General features: G+C 42.9%; 1 protein-coding gene across 1 annotated transcript in view; it reads left to right on the top strand.

Moving 5' to 3' along the window:
- The window catches only part of GPD1L (glycerol-3-phosphate dehydrogenase 1 like), a 44008-nt gene extending 33994 nt beyond the window's left edge, over positions 1 to 10014 (top strand). Inside the window, exons 6-8 of the mRNA XM_019727743.2 lie at positions 787 to 1020; positions 1320 to 1426; positions 7101 to 10014. Of these exons, the coding sequence (XP_019583302.1) occupies positions 787 to 1020; positions 1320 to 1426; positions 7101 to 7197 (438 nt within the window). The 3' untranslated portion in view covers positions 7198 to 10014. The remainder of the gene's footprint in view (positions 1 to 786; positions 1021 to 1319; positions 1427 to 7100) is intronic.
- The last annotated feature ends 15307 nt before the right edge of the window (positions 10015 to 25321 follow it).

Raw genomic sequence — 25321 nt, 5'->3', positions numbered from 1 at the left:
GCAGCACCATTTGTAACGGCCCCAGACTAGAAACTACCCCAGTGCTAGTCGACAGAAGAATGGATACATTCATGGCACTGTATTCACACGTAGAGTACAATGGAGCAATGGAAATAAATGTGCTATGTGTAAAAATGTGGCTGAATCTCACAGACGTAATGTTGAATTGAGACAAAGAAGGTAGACAGAAAAGATTACATGCTGTAGGATTCTATTTGTATAACGTTTAAAGACAAGTAAAGCAATGCTGTGCTGTTACAAGTCAGGAGGGCGGACCTTTGGTGGGGGAAGGGATGTGACTAGAAAGGGGTCTGAGGGGGGCTTTTGGGGCACTGGTTATGTTCTATTTCTTGGTCATGGTGCTGTTTACATGGATGTGCTCAGTTTGTGAAAATGCGAGCCGTACACTTATGATTTGTGTACTTTTCTGTATGAGTGTTATATTTGAATAAAGCATTTGATTAAAAACAAAAACGGGAAAGAAGTTCATCCAAATGGTATTTAACCAGAGACCACTGCCACAGCATTCTCGTTTCCTGCATGGATGCTGTGGACTCCCCCTTCCACCTCCTGCTGACCCCAGATCGGGGCTCCTTGTCCTGAAAATGGGAATTTGGAAACCTGGTCCCTTCTTTCATCTCTGTCACTCACTCACGGGTACAAGAGCAGAACCCAAGGTTGTGCGGGAGCCCGTGGTCCCTACCTGGGTCTCTCCCGTTGCAGTGCCCTCATCCTCACCCGCACTGGGTGTGTGACGGCATCCTGGCTTCCTTGTCTCCTCTGCAGAACATCGTAGCGGTAGGAGCCGGGTTCTGCGACGGCCTCCGCAGTGGAGACAACACCAAAGCGGCCGTCATCCGCCTGGGGCTCATGGAAATGATCGCCTTCGCCAGGATCTTCTGCAAGGGCCAGGTGTCTACCGCCACCTTCCTGGAGAGCTGCGGCGTGGCCGACCTGATCACCACCTGCTACGGGGGCCGGAACCGCAGGGTGGCCGAGGCGTTTGCCAAGACTGGAAAGGTAGCCCTGGGCCTGCCCTCCCCTCACCCCTGCGTCCTCGCTTGAGATCCCCTGGGCTGGGGTGAGCCACATTCCGGTGGAGATGGAGGCCAGCATTTGTTGTTTGCGGGGTTGTCCTGTGTACCTGTCTGCTTTTACTTAAAGGTACTTGAGGTTTATGTCCTTTGTCTTGTACGTCTTCGTCTGTCCCGGGGTCGCAGCAAAGGCGTGCAGCTCCCCTCCCCCGCTCTCCTCTTGAAATAAGTGAGTCTCCAGTCTTTCCCATCCAGTTTCCCCCACCTCCATCCTTTGTTTTTAAGACCATCGAAGAGTTGGAGAAAGAGATGCTGAATGGGCAGAAGCTCCAAGGACCTCAGACGTCTGCTGAAGTGTACCGCATCCTCAAACAGAAGGGGCTGATCGAGAAGTAAGTCACCCAGTGTCCATGAGACACACAGGCAGCTTCCCACTTGTCTAGGGAGCACCAGCTCGTCAGTGCACAGCTGTTTGACAAGTGTGCGCAGGCCAGCGGGGTTAGTTCTGTCCTTTGTGTGACGTGAACGTCTGTGGCAGGAACAGCCTGGCTACCCTAAAAATGAATGTTTACACAAACACAAAACCAGGACCAACTTCAGGGGGAAGAGCTCAATTCTTCCTATGACAAAATACGAAGTTTAAGATTCTGGTTCTTCCTGTAGGGTGTTTGGTAAGAGCTAGAGGTGCTAAGTTTTAAATTTAAAAAAAAAGATTGCTTTGTTGTTTTTATAAAAAGAGAGAGTCTTGTTAATAAACTGCCAAACAATTCAGAGAAAAAAGGAAAGGCAGCGCCCCCCAGAACTCTACCAGGAGCAGTGACCTGTGTTAAGGTTTGGTGAGCAGCCTTGCAATCTCTCCATCGCACATCGATGGATGCATCCAGCTTTCTGGGCTGATCACGTGGTAAAGGTGGGCTTGGGTCAGCTTGATTTGTGTCCTATCCAGGGAGTAAGCCCTTAGCACCACAGAAGCTGCCCCACCTAGCTGGGACCCCGGCCCTGCCTGCCGCACAGCCCTGTCATCTTGCTGCTTCGCTGAGCCTTCCTCCATAATCATGATGCCAATCACAGCACCTAGGAACTGTTTATGCGGCAGAGTCTGTATGTCCTTAAGTCTCCATAATACTCTGGGAGAAGGCAAGTCTGGTTGCCTGCGAAAGTAGGGAGCTGGGCAGCTGTGTTGATGCTGCCGGAGGTGGTTATGGGTGGCGTCTGCTGGCTGTTTGGTTGCGTCTCCCTCATCCTCTCAGGTCAGCCCAGGTGTCTGCTGGCCCCAACCATGCATCTTCACATCACGCTGCATCCAGCTGTCCCCCTTTTTACCCAGTACAAATGGATCAGCCTTAGCGTTTCCTATTTTAAGTGGAAAGTGAGGGAGGACAGGGTGTTTGTCTTCCTTCTTTAATTTGCGTTTTATTTTTCTGAAATGGCTTTCAGAATCAGCCAGGCAGAGATGAAAGTCATAAACAAGCCTCCAGAGGAGGAGAATTACCTTTAAATCGTGACTAAAAGGAAAACACCTCTGACATGCATGGTTTTCCTCACATACTTAACAGCAGACAGCTTTGTGTTTGTGTGGGGTTGGGCTACTCTACAGACCATTAAGTCTTTATCAGGAATTTGTTTAAAGTCTTTGAAAAATAACCTGGGTGTTTGGCCATGGTTAGTGTCTCCCCATCACAATTTTAAAGTGACATCTGTGTGCTACCAAGGGGTGCCTTTGATAGGATTTTACGAATTAACAAGTTGGCTGGCAGTTAGTCTGTGTTCACCCATCATTTCACTCCAGGAGGAGACAGACTGGAACTGACATTCTGGGATCAAAACCTGCCTTAAAAAGCAGGTGTAATCAAGCAGGTGAAACTCGGCTTTGAGCAGATGCCTCTCTTCAGTCATGTCCCATTTTCTTTCTTCTGACTAGAAATTGAACAGGCTGTGCTTGTGCTTAATGAGGTCACTGCCAGTTAGAGGGGCACCCCCTTTCTTTGGGCTGGAATGCAGTCTTGTGGGACTCGCCCTTTCCCTGTGCCTGCCTCCCGAAGCTGCACCGGCAGAGCTGAGTTCTGCCATTCTCCCTTTGCACGGCATCTTGAGTTTTTCTTTGTTCATTCCGGCCGTCACTACTCTGGTCTTCTTCTATTTCCTTCTCTCCTTTTCCCCCTCTTCCATTGTTACAGAAAGAGCGATGAACAAGAAGGTAGCATTCGAGACCCACTTGTGTCTTACTACTAGCCTTTTGGTCTTGGGCATGCCACATTTTTAGCTCTTCTGTGCCCTAGTCTCTTTCCCCACAAAAATCAAGCTGGTAGACCAGATGATTGCTTGGTCCCTTCTACCTTGAGTATTCAAATTCAGAGGCCTCCTGCTCTAACAGAATGAGGACTGTGGTCCTTAGGTTGTTATTTGAGTCAGCCCGTTTCAGTCCAGTACAGGCATGCCTCGTTTTGTTATGCTTCACCTGTTTCCTTTTTCACAAATGGAAGGCGAGACCCCCCAACCCCCAGCAGAAAGATTACTACTCACTTTATTGGGATACCTGCTTTATTGAGGTGGCCTGGAACTGAACCTGCAGTGTCTCCAAGTTGTGCCTGTACCAGCGTAACTTCTAACCGCATGTCCATGAAGCCCCTCCACGCTATCCTTAGTGGAAGCAGACGTCCCTTTGCACCAGACGCCTTCTTCTCAGACTCTTGTGTACATCTGTCCTCCACTGTTTGGCCTGCTCGGACACCCTCTTTTTCGTGCATCTCAACCTTCGTCACACTAAAGGCAGGTCTGTTCTCACAGAAGCCTTCTCCCATGTCCTCCAGCCACAAATAACTTCCGCTGCTTTGAACTTATTGTTGAGACCAACGGTCAGAAAACTTTTTCTGTAAAGAGCCCCATAATAAATATTTAGTCTTTGTAGGCCACATACAGTTCTATGTCACATATTCTCCTTTTTTTGCTTTTACAGCACTTTCAAAATGTAAAAGTCATTCTTAGCTTCAGGTCGTGTAATACAAAAGCAGGTCACAGGCCAGATTTTGTTCTCAGGCTGTGGCTTGCCGACTTCTGGTTTAGACAACATTGCTACTCATGTGCTGTGGACTTAATATATAAACATACAATTTGCTTTTATTCTCCAAATTTGAAAGGTGGAGCACATGCTTTTGGTAAAAAAAAAAAAAAAAAAGAAAGAGAAAGAAAGAAATTATACAAAAAGGGCACACAGGGGAAAGTGAGTCTTCTTTCCCACCCTAGATGCAGGCTGCTTTCTCAGTTTTTCACATATTTTCCAATTAGCCCTGTTATTGGTGTAGTGGGCAATGGACTCCACGTTCCACTCTGTCCCTAGCTTTTCTTCACTTTAGAATATACGAATATTTTGAAGAGTAACCCACATCTGCATCTAGAAATCTCATTTAATGCCTGCGAAGCATTCCACTGTATAGGAAAACCACAGTTTAATTTCACTAGTCTCCTCTTGAGAGATATTAAAGTTGTCTGGGTTTTTCTGCTGTTACAAAATTTGTTTTATTACATTTCCTTGTACATGTGTCTTTATGAACATGTGTGAGCATAAGGTGTTTGTATTAGTTTGTCACAACAGAACACCACAGGGTGGCTTATGCAACAGAAATTTCTCACAGTTCTGGAGGCTGGACGTCTAAGGTCAACTTCTTCTGAGGCCTCTCTCCTTGGCTTATAAGTAGCAGTGTTCTCCCTGTGTCTTCACATGGTCTTCCCTCCGTATGTGCCTGAGTCCTAATCTTTTCTTCTAAGGACACCAGCCATATTGGATTAGGGCCCACCCTAATGAGCCTTTCTTAACTTAATTACCTCCTGACGGGCCCTGTCTCTATGGGCTCAGTCACATTCTGAGGTACTGAGGGTTAGGACTTGCGTGTATGAAATGGATGTGTGTGGGATGGACACAACTTAGCCCATAACAGTTTTATAAGTTCCTTGAAGGCTGAGACCCTGTTTATAATATTGCACAACCTTGTCCCTAGTTGAATCCTGACACATCGTAAGTCCTTAGTTTCCATTAGTGGGATTGCTGACTGATTGGTTTACGTCAGTATTTTTCCATGAAATACTGTCTTTGTCCTCCTTTCACCTCTAACCTTATTTAGAGGGTTCCCCAAACTCACCTAATTGGCCTGGTAGCATTTTATAGTCTTGAGACTAGCATTTAGATGAGCAGCATAGCTAGTGGTTGATGTGGGCTCCAGAGTCAGAAATCTCCCCTTTCCCCCACATTCCACATCCCTTGTTAATGTCCCATCTACAGAATGCACTTTGGAAATGCTGGTTGTGAAAGTTGGGAGTGCTTTTGGCTGCAATAGCAATACTCAGTGAAAAATGCCTTGAACAAGAGGATGCTTTTCCTTCCATAGCAAGGAGTCTGGAGATGGACATTATTGATGTTGGCTCAATGCCTGTAGATTAGAATCTCAATGATCCTGTTGGCTTTCCCTCAAACCCTCAAGACGGCTACAGGAGCTCCCCGCATCACATACTCACAATGGCACTCAGCCGCACGAGCAGTCTGGGGCAGCAGATTTTCCCTCCAGTGCTTCTTAAGGAGAGAAATATCTTCCCCAGAAACCCTCAGCAGATGTATATGTCTTGCTGGCTAGACTTGCTTACTTGGCTAATTCCAGGTGAAACAAAGGCTGGGACAGTGAGCAGTAGGCCATTTCCAACCTCAGTAAGGAGAGAAGGGGTTCGGGAATGGCTTTGGGTGGTCATTCATCACCTGCCACCCTGCTCTGGGGACATACAAGTTATGCTCATCATAGGAACAGGAAAACTAAGCCACGGAAGAAGCGAAAATCTCTCGGCTCTGACTCCCATTTACAAGAATTCATCCACAAACACTCACTGAGCCCCTGCCCCTTGCTGGGCATGGTATCAGGCCCTGATAACACCGAGGTGAGCAAAATCGACTCGGGCCCCAGCTTGGAGCTCACAGTCTGCGACACAGTGGCCCTCTTGCGGCTGTGTTCGTAAGCTGTCATTTATTGTACACCCACCACGTGCCAAGTGTTGCACTATATACTTTACATGTAAGTCATGTATACAAGAGGCCCGAGAGTCCAGCCCCATTTTACAGATGAACAAAGTGGGGCAGAGCGATTGTGAAACTTGCCCAGAGTTAATAGACTGTGGAGTCATATTTCATTAAGTCTACGTGACTCCAAAACCTAACAAAATATTGTGAGTCTTAAAAAACCCACGATGATAGACTATCAAAGTCATAGGGACCTAAGCTGTCATTTAGGATTCTAACTGGATAAATTTCAGAATGGCTTTTTAAGACTCTGTTGATTCAGTCAAGCTCACTTTGGGTGTGTGTGGGTGTGTGTGTGTGTGTTTAAAAGCCTGATTGCCATTAACTTTGTTATTTCCTTAGTGACATCTGCCATACTATTTGCTGAGCCAGCTGGACCCTGGGACAACGTTATCTTTTCTTACAGTGGGTTATTAGCCCACCCCTTCAAACCCTCATCCGTTTCAAATTTTCTTTTATATGTGTTCACATCTTGGAAGTAACAGCAAAATAAATCCAGCTTCCGACATGAGATCAGTGTCTGCCAATTGTGGGTCCCCACATTGACTCTTGGAGCATTCCAGGCTGAATTATTTATGGTGATGTGTGGGCTGCCTCTTCTTCATCCTTAGATGATCCTTTCTGGAGAAGGGAGAGCAATAGCCCCTGGTAATTTAAAACTTATTCTCCGATCTTTTAAAGTAGTGACAGAAACTTGGACTCATTCCAGATTTGACCAAGCGCCCATGCCACATCCCCTTCTGTGAATGACCACAGGTTACCCGGTGACGACGGCCGCGTGACTTGTTTGTAGACAGTGCACTCCAGTTAGGCAGAGGATGGTTTAGGTTGTAACCAGATCTCATGGCCCACAGTGCAGAGGCTCCCTGCAGACCCAGTGATAGAGGAATGTAGGAGGTGGCCGCAAGGTGCACGCTAATCTGCGATCTGTTAGCAGAGAAGACGAATTTGTTCTCTGAGGTAAACCGGATGGCTTAACCTGTCTTTTCACATTTCCCCCCAATTAGGTTTCCATTGTTTACTGCCGTATATCAGATCTGCTATGAAGGCAGACCCGTTCAAGAGATGCTGTCTTGTCTCCAGAGCCATCCTGAGCATATATAAAGTGGATCATGCAACAAGTCCAGCAAAGTTCTGCCTTTCCAATCACTCTTTGGGGTTCAAATGGAAACTGGGACTTGGCAACAAGATGTTTGCTTGACTGTCATCCCATCATGGATGTATATGAATTTTTACAGGTTTGTTTTTGAACTGCGAGAGCAGTTCATTGGCTAAGATGTACTGGCAACAACTAGGCACCCACATGTGGACGTGTGAATGTGTGTTCATTTCTCATTCTGTGGATGTTTCTATGAACCAAAATTAAACGTCCTTTTTAAAGATTACTTTTGAAATTTTCCCACTGTGGTAGCTTATAAGATTGGAACAATCTCAGCTAAATTTTTTAGCTCTAATTCATATGTATTTGAGTGAAGGAATTTCTTTTTTTTCATGACATTACAATTTAACCAGCATTAATAACATGGTAGAATGGAAGAACGAGTGTGTCCAAAGATCAACATACTGTAACTTTTAAAGACTATCTCAAAGCCAGCATAATTAACTACTTCAATCGAGAGTTGATCTCTTTTTTTTTTAACAATTAGTTATTTTTAATTAGGTAAATAACTTGAATTTCCTCTCACTGCAGTTTTCTGCATTTTTAGCCTCTTTGCTCTTCACTAGCTGCCAGAATGTGCTTTCATAAAGGCGAAGCAGTGGCAGAAGACAGAAAACTCATCTGGGATTTTCCTGCTGTGACTGACATCTTTTCATTAATGACACTTGTATGATGCTTTTTGTTAGGCAGTACTTTTGTGCAAACATTTCCTTTAAGCATCACAGGTTCCCTGAGAAGGGGCTGCTACTATTCCTCTATTAAGATGCAGTCACTGCCTGCTCACCTGGTGAGGAAGGGCAGAGTCAGGAGTCAAGTCTCATGCTCCTCCACCCCACCAAGGGGCCCCGGGACCTTCGCAGATGTCACTGGGCTGATTTGTCCTCCAGCTAATTCGTTGTGGCACATGCCATATGCGACCTTTCCTGAGGCCATAGGAGAGGTTCCTGCAGCTGAGATTTGTGTGGGGCGTTGTCTAGATGGATACCACTCAATGTGTGGTCCTCACTCCATCAGCTTCACTCGGAGTCTCTTAGCAATGCAGGTTCCCGGCTCCCATGCAGACCTCTGAAGTGGGGTCTGGTATCTGTGCTTTAACACACCTTCCATTTGTTTCTGATCCTCACTACAATTCTAGTACCACTACTTTAGAAAATTTAGATTGGCATTTCTCAAACCATGTTCCATAGGAAACTAGTGTCCTGGGATCTAGTGGTGGTTCCCGTGTAGTTTGGGAAAAGCTGCGTCTCCATACCCCTCGTAAATGTGTAGAATGTATGTTTGTATGTGGGTGGAACCTAGTAGGTTTATTTAACCTAGCTAGTCCCTAACACATTAGATTATGGAGACTTCTATTGGCAAGGAAACTTGCCGAAGTTTCCAGGGGACACTGTTCTAGGCTGAGGTGACCTTCGGACAGCTTATACCCTTCACTTCCTGTAAGAAATTAGGATGAATAAGTACCTGTGGTCATGTTAGGTCTGAGCCTTTACAATTCAGGTCTGCCATGAAACTTTGATGAAGCTTTAAGGTGACACCGACAGGTACAACCCAGTAGATGTTAACCTCGCTGAAACGCACATTATGTGGAATAAGAGCTTTTAATTCTAGAATTAGAATGGGAATTACTGTATCTTCTTAAATGAGATTGGTTTCGGGATAGCTTTACAATTACCTTACATAGCACTTGATAAAATGTTAAGGGAACTTATGAATGTCACATATATATTCATGGATTTTCGGTCACTTTGTGAGATTTTGACCTTTTTTATTTTCCAGTTTGGAACTTTTTTCCTTCTACATCTGAAATGATTATAGAATCGATTTTTGTGGGAATTTTAAAAACTCTGTCCAAAACATTTGAGGGGCATTATAAAGCCCCATCCACAGAAGTATATGAAAGCACACAAAATGCTACAAGTTTCATTGATTTTCGTGCCAATATTAAGTTAATCAATTTGACTTGTCTTGTGATTAATCTTTTTAAAAGTTTGTACATAGGTGACAAAGTTACTTTTTAAGCTGCATAGGGGCGGTAAGCTGATTGTGGTGTCTATTAAGTAGGATAATCAGATGTGAGGAATCAAGATTTAATGTCTTTTATGTCCTCTCACCAGTATTCAGCTTCCAGCTCTGGGTTTTGTACTTGAGTGTTTTTTCTGTACAAATGCTCTTACCACTCTGAAGTCTGCTGACTGTACCTCTTGAACATACTTATGATATTCTGCACATATTGGAAAAAAGCAAATTTTGTAAGTTTGTGCTCTGCTAACTATAGATATTTATTACTCTATGAGTTTTCTATTTTTATAACCACCTGTGGTCTTATCATCTATTTTAATTCACATTTCTTACTAATTATGGTAGTGGGGAGGGAGACATCCAGAAGAGAAGCTTAATTTGTACTATTTCAGCCAATCTGTGAATGTAAACAACTACACTGTTGCCTTGCTATAATCTAATCTACTATAATGTGGAACAAAGAAATGTCAACCTTGAAACCCATCCAGCAGGTGGAGTTGAGTTACTCTCCTTCTGGTTTTTCATTTAACTCTTTTTTTTTTTTCATCTATCTCTTTAACTATGACATGGCCCCATGGCATCGGCCTAAAGAGTAGTAAGGTACCAGTGTACAAAGTGATCTGCAGTTTTTCCATTAGTTCTAACCTAAGAGCCTTTTACTTCCATGTATACTGTATTTGTTTACAGACTATAGGTGGATATAATTTAAAAGCTTGGTTTAATAAACACTTAACCCCCCCAAACCTGTGCTACTGATCTTTTATTTTTAATTGGTTAATAGCTTTATTTTTTAGTTCAGGTCTTTTGTTCCCCCTGAATTGTGCTGCATTAACAATAATAAAAAGGCAAAATTTTTTTTAATTTTCTTGGGGAATATTGGGGGACAGTGTGTTTCTCTAGAGCCCTTCAGCTTCAACTCATTGTCCTTCAATCTAGTTGTAGAGGGCGCAGCTCAGCTCCAAGTCCAGTCTCATTTTCAATCTTTAGTTGCAGGGGGCGCAGCCCACCATCCTATGCGGGAATTGAACTGGCAACCCTGCTGTTCAGAGCTCATGCTCTAACCAACTGAGCCATCCGGCTGCCCTAGAAAGGCAATTTTTAAAAGAAAGAAAATCAAGGGAATTATGCAAAATCGTTTTGTACCAGTGCTTCTTACTTTCTTCAGAATGTCTTTTACCTCCTAGCTATTTTAATCTCTGAATCAGTAAGACAATAGTCTTTTTTAAATACAACTTTAACTGTAATTCATGTATTAATACATTGAACTACATCCATTTAAAGTAGGTAATACAATGGGTTTCAGCAGATGTGTACATGCACCGTGAAAATCACCACAATACAGAACATTTTCATCATCCCCCCAAAATTACACATGACCCTTTGCAGTTCAAGCCCCCTTCTTTGACCCCCCCCCCCCAGCCAGGCAGCCACTGATTTGCTTTTGTACACTATAGTTTGCATTTTCTAGAATTTTTATAATGGAGTTGTACAGAATGTACTCTTCTGTGTCTGGCTTCTTTCACTGGGGGTGTATTTCCGTTTGTTTTAATGTAAACTTTAAGAGGTACCTCATATAGAAAAGTACAAAAGTCATAAGTGTATATTTCAATCTATGTTATCATTTTGAATAGATGCTTTATCAGGATTAAATTTATTTAACTGAGACCCAAAATAATAGTGGCTGAACAGGTAGAACATTTATTTCTTATGTGAAAATCCTGAATCCATATGACAACTCTGTTGCACAGAATTCTCAGGGACCCAGGCTCCTTCCAGCTCACAGGGACAGTACTTGTCCTTATGGAGGAGGAAGAAATTTTATTCTATCATTCTAGGGTTTTTTGGCTGCTCTAATAATTAAAGTGACATGAGACTAACAAGAGAAAATAACGAAATTTAATTCTATACATACGTACAGGAAACTCATATACGTGAGAGTCAGAGACCCCCACACGCAGGAGAGGTTCAGAAACAGAAAGGGAAAATGAGATATATATGACACCCTGAGGCAAGGAGTAAGATAAGGTGCCTGGGGCTTCAGAAGGGAGGAGGGCAATTAGCAGGCCAATAAGAGCAGATGTTCAGTAATTAGATGTTTGCCCTGCCTTATAGATAGGTCATAAAAAGTTATTGCTGGTGATAACTCTTGTTATAGGCAAGGACCCAATTTAAATTCTTTAAGGAAGAGGTCCAAGTTTCTCTTGAGCCTGCAGGGTCTCGATTGCCTTCTGCCGAAAATAATCCACATGCCAAAGTAGCACATGTTGGGGAGGCCTTTTCTGAACCCCTTCATCATCCTCATGTTTTGAAATGGTCGCCAGAGCTCCAACCATCACATCTGCCTTCCTGATTATAAGGGGGGAGAGAGAGAGAGGGAGGGAGGGAGGGAAGGAGGAAGGAAGGAAAGAAAGAAAGAAATTATACAAAAAGGGCACACAGGGGAAAGTGAGTCTTCTTTCCCACCCTAGATGCAGGCTGCTTTCTCAGTTTTTCACATATTTTCCAATTGGCCCTGTTATTGGTGTAGTGGGCAATGGACTCCACGTTCCGCTCTGTCCCTGGCTTTTCTTCACTTTAGAATATATGAATATTTTGAAGAGTAACCCACATCTGCATCTAGAAATCTCATTTAATGCCTGCGAAGCATTCCACTGTATAGGAAAACCACAGTTTAATTTCACTAGTCTCCTCTTGAGAGATATTAAAGTTGTCTGGGTTTTTCTACTGTTACAAAATGTGTTTTATTACATTTCCTTGTACATGTGTCTTTATGAACATGTGTGAGCATAAGGTGTTTTTATTAGTTTGTCACAACAGAACACCACAGAGTGGCTTATGCAACAGAAATTTCTCACAGTTCTGGAGGCTGGAAGTCTAAGGTCAAGGTGTGTGCAGGGTTGACTTCTTCTGAGGCCTCTCTCCTTGGCTTATAAGTAGCAGTGTTCTCCCTGCGTCTTCACATGGTCTTCCCTCCGTATGTGCCTGAGTCCTAATCTTTTCTTCTAAGGACACCAGCCATATTGGATTAGGGCCCACCCTAATGAGCCTTTCTTAACTTAATTACCTCCTGACGGGCCCTGTCTCTACATACAGTCACATTCTGAGGTACTGAGGGTTAGGACTTGAGTGTATGAAATGCATGTGTGTGGGATGAACACAACTTAGCCCATAACAGTTTTATAAGTTCCTTGAAGGCTGAGACCCTGTTTATAATATTGCACAACCCTGTCCCTAGTTGAATCCTGACACATCGTAAGTCCTTAGTTTCCATTAGTGGGATTGCTGACTGATTGGTTTACGTCAGTATTTTTCCATGAAATGCTGTCTTTGTCCTCCTTTCACCTCTAACCTTATTTAGAGGGTTCCCCAAACTGACCTAATTGGCCTGGTAGCATTTTATAGTCTTGAGACTAGCATTTAGATGAGCAGCATAGCTAGTGGTTGATGTGGGCTCCAGAGTCAGAAATCTCCCCTTTCCCCTACATTCCACATCCCTTGTTAATGTCCCATCTACAGAATGCACTTTGGAAATGCTGGTTGTGAAAGTTGGGAGTGCTTTTGGCTGCAATAGCAATACTCAGTGAAAAATGCCTTGAACAAGAGGAGGCTTTTCCTTCCATAGCAAGGAGTCTGGAGATGGACATTATTGATGTTGGCTCAATGCCTGTAGATTAGAATCTCAATGATCCTGTTGGCTTTCCCTCAAACCCTCAAGATGGCTAAAGGAGCTCCCCGCATCACATACTCACACAATGGCACTCAGCGCAAGAGCAGTCTGGGGCAGCAGATTTTCCCTCCAGTGCTTCTTAAGGAGAGAAATATCTTCCCCAGAAACCCTCAGCAGATGTATATGTCTTGCTGGCTAGAACTTGCTTACTTGGCTAATTCCAGGTGAAACAAAGGCTGGGACAGTGAGCAGTAGGCCATTTCCAACCTCAGTAAGGAGAGAAGGGGTTCGAGAATGGCTTTGGGCGGTCATTCATCACCTGCCACCCTGCTCTGGGGACATACAAGTTATGCTCATCATAGGAACAGGAAAACTAAGCCACGGAAGAAGCGAAAATCTCTCGGCTCTGACTCCCATTTACAAGAATTCATCCACAAACACTCACTGAGCCCCTGCCCCTTGCTGGGCATGGTATCAGGCCCTGAGAACACCGAGGTGAGCAAAATCGACTCGGGCCCCAGCTTGGAGCTCACAGTCTGCGACACAGTGGCCCTCTTGCGGCTGTGTTCGTAAGCTGTCATTTATTGTACACCCACCACGTGCCAAGTGTTGCACTATATACTTTACATGTAAGTCATGTATACAAGAGGCCCAAGAGGCCAGCCCCATTTTACAGATGAACAAAGTGGGGCAGAGCGATTGTGAAACTTGCCCAGAGTTAATAGACTGTGGAGTCATATTTCATTAAGTCTACATGACTCCAAAACCTAACAAAATATGTGAGTCTTAAAAAACCCACGATGATAGACTATCAAAGTCATAGGACCTAAGCTGTCATTTAGGATTCTAACTGGATAAATTTCAGAATGGCTTTTTAAGACTCTGTTGATTCAGTCAAGCTCACTTTGGGTGTGTGCGTGTGCTGGAGCAGAAGGGGGAAGAGGAGAAACAATAGGTCCAGACAAGAAGAAAGAACTTAATTAAAATTCAAGCTGCCAGGCTCTGTGTGACAAAGGGGTAGAAGTCCCCACCAAAGTAGGGGCAGGAACTCAAGGGGAATGAGGGCCCGAGTTCATAGGAAGGCTGGGGCGAGGGGCTTGGGTAGAACCACAGACAAATATAAAGGAGCATAATGAGCTTTGCCAATAAGGGACAAACAGAGCAATTGTAGGTTGGCATCGGGAGGCTGATGGACTAGAATGAGAAGAAACTGCTTTTTTGGAGAAGGTAGAATCTCCAGCTGGGAGGGAACTAATAAACAGGTCGATTTTTGGTGATGAATCTTTGCCACTTGTGGCAACCTAGATTACCAATCTAGAGGCCCCTCTGAAGAGGAAAACAGGTTTTCCCCTGCCTTTAGGGGTATGAATAAAAAGGGAGAAATGCTAAGCTTTGGGTTGTTATCTGCTATAAGAGGAATGACTCTTTATGTTGCCATTCAAAGCAACTTAAGCTAAGATAGAGAATGTTTTGATTCATACGAGTGAAAGTCCAGGTAGGGCTGGTTTCAGGTACAGCCTGAACTAGTGGTTTAAATGTCAACAGGCCCTTTGTTTTCCTCTGTTTCTCTGCTCTTCCTTCCACAAAATTGGCTCCATTCACATGGGAGCCCCTTAACAGATATAGGTACTCCCCCTCTCATTTGTAAAATGGTTGCAGTTGTTCCAGACCTCACATCATCATCATCCCACACTGTTCAAAAAAAAAAAAAAAGAGAGAGACCCAATAGCTACTGCAGAGGGGTAAGGAAGCAACTGTTCCTCAGAGGCCCCAGCAAATGTCTCTTTGGCTCCCACTGTTTTATGTGCCTTTTGACTTGAACAAGTTAAGGACCATCTGTGTGGAGCAAGGGAGGGGCCAATTCCACCCAAATTGCATGGTTAAAATGGTGAAGCAGTAGCTTTTGAAATGAAATTTAGGGGCACTTTTGCTAGAAAGAAGGAGAATGGAGTCTGAGTGGGAAATTACAGAAATCTTCCATACCAACCGAAGGGATAAGAGAATGAACTAATTCCAGACAAATTTCCTTGGGGAATTCTTTGAGTGAGGGAGTAACTCTTAGCACATGTATTCGTTAAGAGAGTAGGCTAAGATATAAGAAGAGCTATAGTAATAATGTGACTTAAGGAACAAAAGGATTTATTTCCCTGTCACATGACAGAGGTCTAACACCTTTGCTTCATGCCATTATTTTGGTCACGTTTTTCTTCATCATTTCCTGTGCCATCTTGTAGGTCTGTGTTGCCACGGGTTTCAATGAGCAGAAATGAGGACGAGAAAGAGTGGAGGAAGCAGCCCACTGTTTTAAGGGCTCTGAGCCATGTGTGGTGTGCACTGCTCCCTCGTGCATTCCATTGATGAGAACTCGGTCCCTAGCCTTGTGTGACTGCAAGGGCTGCTGGAAAACGCAGTCCCTGTCTAGGTGACCAGTGACCAGCTTAGAGTTCTGTGATTATGGAGGAAGGGGAGAAGGAATTTTGGTGAGGAATTGGTGGTCTCCATTACAACTCCCAAACTAGATTTCCTAGGCAGTTTACCCATCCTGTGGCAGCTAGCACTTCCTCAGAGAAGACTCTTCCCCCAAGTCCCTTTTGGAAACCAGGAATGCTTAATGGGAACTATGTCAGGTACCGTTAGTGTCAGGTACATATGACAGGAAACCTAAATTAACAGTGATCTAAGCAAACTGAATGTTTGCTTTTTCTTTTCTCCTGTGTAAAAGGTGTTCATCGTATTGATGCATCCTGGTGTCAGGGACACTTTTTATCCTGCTGTTCTACCATCTCAGCATTTGGTTTCCTCCTCATAGTTCAAGATGACTGTATGAATTCCAGCCATCTCTTCGCATTCCATTTGGCAAAAGGAGGAAGAAAGGCCTTCCAGGGCACTTCCCAGAAGTCCACAGGCAACACTTCCACATACACCCCATTGGTCAGGACTTAATCACATGGGATGTCTAGCTGCAAGGGAAGCTGGGAAATATAGCCTTCTTTCCTGGCATTTATGAGCCTAGCCCTAAGCCAGAGGTTCTCTTGTTGAGGAAGAAGGGGAGAACAGATATTGGCAACAACAGGCAGTCCCTGCAAGAGACCATATGTTCCCCTTGTCTTCACTAGATGGCCTCACCTCTGCCTGTGTGTGTGTGTGTCACATTTTATTTATCCACTCATGCACTGACAGACACTTGTTTCCATATTTTGGCTATTGTGGATAATGCTGCAGTGAACATGGGAGTGCAGACATCTCTTCGGGATACTGATTTCATTTCCTTTAGATATATACCCAGAAGTGAAATTGCTGGATCATATGGTAATTCTATTTTTAATTTGGGGGGAACTTGCATGCTGTTTTTCATAGCAGCTGTACCATTTTACATTCCCACCAACAGCGCACAGGGTCCCTTTTTCTTCACACCCTTGCTAATACTCGTTATCTATTGTGTTTTTAATAATAGCCATCCTAGCAGGTGTGAAGTGATCGTTCACTGCGGTTTTGATTTGCATTTCCATTGATGATTCGTGATGCTGAGCACCTTGGCCGTACCTGTTGAGCCGCATTCTCATTTGGGTCTGCACTCACAAAAGCGTGAAAGCCATTAAGCATCAGTTTGAGATCCATTGTTGTAATGCCCAGAGGAATCACTCGAGGGCAGCCCTGCACGAGGGTAATGGACCCAATACCATTGATTCAACATATACTTACTAAGGGCATATTAGGTACAAAGCGAGTTTGTAACTATGGCGCTGACCTAGCCTGGGAAGCCAGGGAGGCATTTCCTGAGGAAGCGACCCTTGACACACATATCAGGAGGCAGTAGAATGAAATCGGTGGTAAGAAGTGTTCCAAGTAAGGGAACAGCATGTGCTAAGGCCCTGCGATGGCAGAGGGCTTAGTGAGTAAGGGACAAAAGGACAGTGGCACATGAGCTGGGAGAGTGAGTGGGATATTGAGGGAGGTCAGGGTTAGAGCTAAATTTCTAGATTCTGTTAACATTTATTCAGAAGCTGCTACGTGTCAGGCACTTCCCCACAACATTTCATTTCAAGGCAGGTGGCATTAGTCCCATTTTACAAAGGCAGAGAGGCGTAGTTAGTTACCACCAACTTTTCGTTAAGCTACCTCTCTTTACCAGTGGCATTTTCTCCACTGGCCACTAAGCCCTAGCTTTCCTTCAACACAAAGGTCAATTCTCTCTTCAAGTTGAGTGTTACTGATCTTTTTGGGAATATGTCCTGTCTTCCTGACTAGACTATCTCCCTAAGCCCAATGGTTTTGCTGATACCTGGTGTATTCCTAGTGTCCAGCCCAGAGCTGACCTCTAGGGGGTGCTCTGTTCCAGATGGTTCTTGAAGCAATAATGTTAATGAGATGGCACAAAAACATGGCAATGTGGAGATTTCCAACACGGCCCAATTCTTCACCCCTCCTCAAATGCATGTCCTTCGCCATGAGACTTTACATACAGTGTACTTTCCATCCGCTTGGATCCGGGCTTGGCTTTCCAACTTGTTTTGCCAATGCAATATGGCAGAAGTGATGGTGTAGCAAGTCCAAGCAATATATATATATATATATATATATATATATTTGTCAGCTTGACTTTCTCCTAAACCTTGACTCCCTTTAGTCTCATTTCTAGGAGATAATATGAATCATATTTCAAATATTTTTATTACCTATAGTAGCTGAAATTTGTTCATTTTTAACTGCTGTTTAATTTTCCATTATATGGATAAACCCCAAATAGTTATCCATTTCCCTATTGATGGTTGAAGTTTCTTACTAATATAGAAAATAATGGAAAAATATTCCTATCCATGCCTCCTGCATACATGGATGGAACTTCCTCACATGTATATACTGGCAAGTCATAGGATATACATACAAACTTCACATTTACTGAAATATTGCTAAATTGCTTTCCAAAGATTTTGAACCCATCTATAATACTGTCCCACCAGCAATATATGAGAATTTTCATTTCTCCATAGTTGCCATCACTTAGTGTCATCATACTAATTTTTATAGTTTTTTGCAAATCTGATGGGTCTATCATGGTATCTGCTTGATATTTTAATGTTTATTTCTCTGATTTCCAAAGATGTTTAGCCTCTTTCCATGTGTATACTGGCCCTTCCGGTTTCCTCTGTTATGAACTGTCTTTGCATATCCTCTGTCTATTGTCATGTTGGGTTGTTTGCTTTTTTTTTTTAATAGACTTGCTCTTACAAGTCCTTATATAATCTCTGTATTATACATTGTAGATTTTATACATAATACATATCCATATAATATATAAAGATAGTATATTATATATACAATATATAAAGAATATTATATATTGTTAATATGCTTGGTTGCTTCTATGCACTGCAAAGACCCTCTATTAATTTTTCCAGCTTTCTTGAGATATAGTTCACATAGCGTACAACATACCCATTTAAAGTGCACAATTCAATGGTCCTTAGCACAGTCAATTTTAGAACATTTTCACAACCTCAAAAAGAATCCCTGTATCCATTACTGTCCACCATCCCTCCTAAGCAACCACTAATCTACTTTCTGTCTCTATAAATATGCCTATTCTGTATTTCACGTAAATGGAATCATATACAATGTGGTCTTGTGTGACCGACTTCTTTTACTTAGCATCATATTTTCGAGGTTTATCCATGTTGTAGTATGCACCAGAACTTTATTCCTTTTTATGGCTGAATAATATTTCATTGTAGGGATATAGCACATTTTGTTTACTGATTCATCCGGTGAAGAATTGCTTACTAAAAATGTAACTAAAATTGAAAATGGTTTTTCTGATTTCTGCTCATCTGATGTGATTGCTTACCCCTCCACTCACACATGATAAGCAAGATGTTTTTGGCCAAAATGATGAAACAGTTTGTAACTGGCTTTGACCTGTACTTTACTGATGAGATGCCTTGGTTCCAATGCCCATGATGAAAGAGCTGACCCTAGAGACCATTTTTATCCTAAGTGTAGCCCGTGGGTCAACAGCATCAGCATCCCCGAAGCTCGTTAGAAATGCAGGCTCTGCAGCCCTCCCCAGCCCTGCCTGAATTAAACTCTGCGTTGATTCGTATGCCCATTCAAGTTTGAAAAGCACTGCTCTGGACCACAATTTCTTACCCTGCACCCGGACTGAAACCATGTGAAAGGCCTTTGAGACAATGCCAACTATGTGCCCACTTTTCAGAGAGTCAGATTTCACTCGTCCAGAGTGGGTCCCAGATTCCCTGGGTGATTCCATCGAGCGGCCAAATAGCTTTTTTATCTAAACCACTTGAATTTAGGAATATTTATTCTACATGTTTTAAGCTGAGTTGGTCATTTTTTTCTATGAAAACTGACTGACTGAACAGCTTTCCGGGAAGGCTCTGTGTGGCCCTTTTCTAAGGAATCGGAGTGTGACGACGGCCAGTGACTTGTTTGTAGACAGTGCACTCCAGTTAGGCAGAGGATGGTTTAGGTTGTAACCAGATCTCATGGCCCACAGTGCAGAGGCTCCCTGCAGACCCAGTGATAGAGGAATGTAGGAGGTGGCCGCAAGGTGCACGCTAATCTGCGATCTGTTAGCAGAGAAGACGAATTTGTTCTCTGAGGTAAACCGGATGGCTTAACCTGTCTTTTCACATTTCCCCCCAATTAGGTTTCCATTGTTTACTGCCGTATATCAGATCTGCTATGAAGGCAGACCCGTTCAAGAGATGCTGTCTTGTCTCCAGAGCCATCCTGAGCATATATAAAGTGGATCATGCAACAAGTCCAGCAAAGTTCTGCCTTTCCAATCACTCTTTGGGGTTCAAATGGAAACTGGGACTTGGCAACAAGATGTTTGCTTGACTGTCATCCCATCATGGATGTATATGAATTTTTACAGGTTTGTTTTTGAACTGCGAGAGCAGTTCATTGGCTAAGATGTACTGGCAACAACTAGGCACCCACATGTGGACGTGTGAATGTGTGTTCATTTCTCATTCTGTGGATGTTTCTATGAACCAAAATTAAACGTCCTTTTTAAAGATTACTTTTGAAATTTTCCCACTGTGGTAGCTTATAAGATTGGAACAATCTCAGCTAAATTTTTTAGCTCTAATTCATATGTATTTGAGTGAAGGAATTTCTTTTTTTTCATGACATTACAATTTAACCAGCATTAATAACATGGTAGAATGGAAGAACGAGTGTGTCCAAAGATCAACATACTGTAACTTTTAAAGACTATCTCAAAGCCAGCATAATTAACTACTTCAATCGAGAGTTGATCTCTTTTTTTTTAACAATTAGTTATTTTTAATTAGGTAAATAACTTGAATTTCCTCTCACTGCAGTTTTCTGCATTTTTAGCCTCTTTGCTCTTCACTAGCTGCCAGAATGTGCTTTCATAAAGGCGAAGCAGTGGCAGAAGACAGAAAACTCATCTGGAATTTTCCTGCTGTGACTGACATCTTTTCATTAATGACACTTGTATGATGCTTTTTGTTAGGCAGTACTTTTGTGCAAACATTTCCTTTAAGCATCACAGGTTCCCTGAGAAGGGGCTGCTACTATTCCTCTATTAAGATGCAGTCACTGCCTGCTCACCTGGTGAGGAAGGGCAGAGTCAGGAGTCAAGTCTCATGCTCCTCCACCCCACCAAGGGGCCCCGGGACCTTCGCAGATGTCACTGGGCTGATTTGTCCTCCAGCTAATTCGTTGTGGCACATGCCATATGCGACCTTTCCTGAGGCCATAGGAGAGGTTCCTGCAGCTGAGATTTGTGTGGGGCATTGTCTAGATGGATACCACTCAATGTGTGGTCCTCACTCCATCAGCTTCACTCGGAGTCTCTTAGCAATGCAGGTTCCCGGCTCCCATGCAGACCTCTGAAGTGGGGTCTGGTATCTGTGCTTTAACACACCTTCCATTTGTTTCTGATCCTCACTACAATTCTAGTACCACTACTTTAGAAAATTTAGATTGGCATTTCTCAAACCATGTTCCATAGGAAACTAGTGTCCTGGGATCTAGTGGTGGTTCCCTTGTGCATTGCTGGTGAGAATGTAAAATGGTGCAACTGCCATGGAGAAGAACAACACAGTGAGAGGTTGGTGGTTGGCGGCTTGGTGAAAACTAAACCAAGGATGAGTTAAGAATGTGGACAAACCCTGACAGACAGTATTGGGCGTGCTCCTCGGGCTCTTTTGATGACAGGAACAGAGATTTTCTTAGACTACCTGTTCCAGTTATTACTGCTGTGTAACAAATTACCAATGTGGTTGAACTTAAAATTTATATGTTCATTACCGAAAACCAGCAATCTTCTTACAGGGTTATTATCATTTTTGCAAAAGCTATGGCCAGTCTTCAGACAGCTGCAAAACTCAGGGACAAAGTTGTTTGCATTAAGTAGTCAGCAACTTACAGGCAATGCCCCAAACTTTGTTGACTAAGCAGCAGCCATTCTATTATATCTCATGGATTCAGCAGATCAGGACTGTGGGCAGGGCTCAGGCTGAACAATTCTGCTTTTCATGGTGTTGACTGAGGTCATTCAGTGGTATTCAGCTGGTGGATGGAGTGGTCTGGAGTATCCAATATGGCACCTTGGTGGGAATGATTGGGTCAGCTGTGAGACTTCATTTGGAGAGCCTACATATGACCTACTCGGAGGGTTGTCTCATGGTAGTTAGATTTCTTACATGGCAGCTCAGGTCTCCCTGAGTGAAGGTCCCAAGAGAACCAGATGAATGCGGTGTGGCTTTTCTTACCGAGCCTTGAAAGTCACATAGTGTTATTTCCACTGCATTCTGTTGGCTATGGCATAAGGTCAGCCCAGATTCAAGAGGAGAGGGATTATATGCCATCTCCTGATGGGGAAGTGGCAAGGTCACATTGAGAAGAGCATGTGGGATGGAGCTACTGCTGTAGCCATCTTTAGAAAACACAATATACCCTACTGCTAAGAAAAAGAGGTATTATAAAAACACAACAGGCCAGCTAGGAAAACCCTAGGATGAAAGCAGGGCAGGGCCAGCAGTAGCTGGTCTGTGACCAACTGCAGATCTGCTTAGGTCCCTTTCTGCTCACTGTTTTCCTTGATCTTCCTCGATTTCCTAAGGCCTCTGTTCCCCCTGACATACACACACACACCACCCACCTGTGAGCTACCATGGCCTCTCCTTTCTCAAGCTTCCCCCCAAATATGTTAGTTCAAAATCCTGAAAGAAACTCTGATTGGCTCAGCTAATATTTCTCAGCAGCCATTGGTCCAATCACTGGAGAGGCTGGTACAGCCTGGACGTAAAGGAGCTGGGCAGCTGTCAGATCTCACTGCCACTGGTGCTCACACCTGGATGCACATTTGAATCACCTGGGCAGGTTTTAAAAAATGCTCATTACCTGGGTCCCATCCCCAGATGTTCTGATATAATTGGTTTGGGGTTAGAAACTGAGCAGGGGTCTTTTCTAGCTACATAGTACCCATGCAGCTCCCACAATCATGGAACCCTGCTGCTGGCTGTGGTACACTGAGGATAACTGAGAAGTTGGACAAGTATCAATTACCAGACAGAAAACAAACAAACAAAAAATTTTTATCTTTGAGCATGTGTTGTTGTTTGTTTTTTACACAAATCAAGTATCAAAGAATTTGTGAGCTAGAAGAGACCTTAGAGACAGCCAAATACAACACATTAATTTACAGATATGGGATGAGGTGACCAATTCATCCTGGTTTGCCTGGTGCTCTCCCAGCTTTAGAACAGAAATGCCACCATGTCCCAGGAAAATCCCTTTGTCCCAAGCAAACCAAGAAGTTTGGTCACCCTGTGTGGAAACGCTATGCACCCATCAGCCTCACTCCCCAGCCCCCAGCTGCTGGCAACCACTTATATCTATTTTCTGTCTCTATGGATTTGCCTATTCCAGACATTTCATATAAATGTAATCCTACAATATGTGGCCTTTTGTATCTGGCTTATTTCACTTAGCATGTTTTTAAGCATGTTCATTCATGTTGCAGCATGCATCAATACCTCATTTCTTTTTATGGCTGAATAATATTCCATTGTCTGGCTAACACTCATCAGATGATATACATTTGGGTTGCTTTCACTTTTTGGCTCTTATGAATAATGCTGCAATGCATATTCACGAGCAGGTTTCTGTGTGGACATGTGTTTTTAATTCTCTTGGATATGCCCCTAGGAGTGGAACTGCGGGGTCATATGGTAACTTTATGTTTAATATTTTGAGGAATTCCCATACTGTTTTCCACAGCAGGTATACCATTTTACATTTTCCATCAACGGTGCACAAAGGTTCCAGTTCTCTGCATCCTTGCCAACACCTGCTATCTGTCTTTTTGATTATAGCTGTCCTAGTGGGTGTGAAGTTTATATCTCAGTGTGGTTTTGATTTACATTTTCCTGCTGACTAATGATTTAAGCATCTTTTCATGTGCTTATTGGCCATTTGTATGTATTCTGAGAGAAATGTATATTCAGATCTTTGTTCATTTTTAAACTGAATTATACGTCTTTTTATTATTGAGTGGTAAGATTTCCTTATATATTCTACAAATCCCTTGTCAAATACGTGATTTGCAAGTATTTTCTGCCAGTCACAGGATTTTTTTTTTCATTTTCTTGACAGTGTCCTTGAAGCACAAAATTTTAAATTTTGATAAAGTTCTATTTATCCACTTTTTCTTTTGTTCCTTATATTTTTGCTGTTGTATCTAAGAAACCATTGCCTAATCCAAGGTCGTGAAGATTTAAGTCTCTGTATTCTTCTAAGAGTTTTACAGTTTTAGCTGTTATATTTAGGTCTTTGATTCATTTTGAGTTAAGTTTTATATCTGGCATGAGGTAGGAGCCAACTTCATTCATTTGCATGTGTCTATCCAGTTGTCCCAGGACCATTTATTACATAGGCTTCTTTCCCCATTGAATGGTCTTGGCGCCCTTGTCAAAAACAAATTCCCCATAGATGTATGCGTTTCTTTCTGGACTCTCAGTTCTATTCCATTAATCTATATTCTACCCTTAGAGCAGTACCACACTTTCCTGATTACTGTAGTTTTAGAGTACGTTTTTAAATTGGGAAGTATGAGTCTTCCAGCTTAGTTCTTTCTTTTCAAGATTGTTTTGGCTATTTTGGGTCCTTACGATCATGTCATCTGCAAATAGATGACCTATTGTTTACATCTTTCTTACCTATCTGGATGCCTTTGATTTCATTTTCTTGCCTAATTGGCTTGTCAGTTAGTTGAATGTTAAATAGAAGTGGTGAGAATAGACACTCACTCTTATCTTGTTCCTGATCTTAGAAAGGAAAACTTCTGTCATCCACCAATAAGTATGATGTTAGCTGTTGATTTATTTTGATCAGGTTTAGGAGGTTCCCTTCTAGTCCTAGTTTGTTGAGTGTTTCTACCATGAAAGGATGTCGAATTTTGTCAGATGCCTCTTCTGTGTCTGTTGAGATGATCATGTGGCCTTCTTCTCTTTATCCTATTAATGTGGTGTGTATCACATTGATTGATTTTCATGTGTTGCCAATCTTGCATTCCTGGGATAAACCCCACATGGTCATGGTGTATAATTCTTTTTATATATTTCTGGATTATGCACACTAGGATTTTGTTGAAGATTTAAAAATCTATATTCATAAAAAATATTGGTCTATAGTTTTTTTCTGTCTCTGTGTGGTTTTGATATAAGGGTAATACTAGCATCACAGAATGACTTGGTAAGTATTCCCTCCTTGTCTCTTTTTTGGAAAAGTTTGTGAAGAATTGGTATTCATTCTTCTTCAAATGTTTGGTAGAATTTACCAGTGAAGCCATCTGCATGTGGACTTTCTTTGTGGGTGGTTTTCTTTGTTACTAATTCAATCTTTTTACTTGTTATAGGTATCTTCATGAGGTTTTTGTTTTGTTTTGTTTTGTTTTTGGAGTGGTTACACAATACTGTATCAGATGGAGTGCCAGTTCTTAGATTTCTTTTGGGAGAATTAAGCACTAAGAAGAGGGAAGGGGCTGGATTCACACTTATGCAGGTGTTCTTTCAAAAGACTTTTTGAGCACCTCTTGTTGATTCCATGCTAGATCCTCAGGCTACCAACACAGAAAGGGCAGCCACAGCAACAACCCTTAGGAACACGGAGTAGACAAGCTGATTTCAGCTCTGAGTTTGGGTGGTTCCTCCCGGGTCTGAGAGGAGACTCGGTGTGCGTATCTGGGCCTTTCTTAGCTCCAAACGGCAATGCTTTGGCACTTTCCCAGTTACCACTCACCGAGCACTTTAACTTATAAAATCTCATTGCAATAGACCCTTACAGACCACTTAGCAAAGTTATTATACTTCTTTCCAAAAGCTGAG

Source organism: Rhinolophus sinicus, linkage group LG10 (genome assembly GCF_036562045.2).
Source record: "Rhinolophus sinicus isolate RSC01 linkage group LG10, ASM3656204v1, whole genome shotgun sequence".
NCBI classification, from domain to species: Eukaryota; Metazoa; Chordata; class Mammalia; order Chiroptera; family Rhinolophidae; genus Rhinolophus; species Rhinolophus sinicus.
The sequence above is the reverse complement of the archived record's forward strand: the minus strand, read 5'-3'. Positions and strand labels throughout refer to the sequence as shown.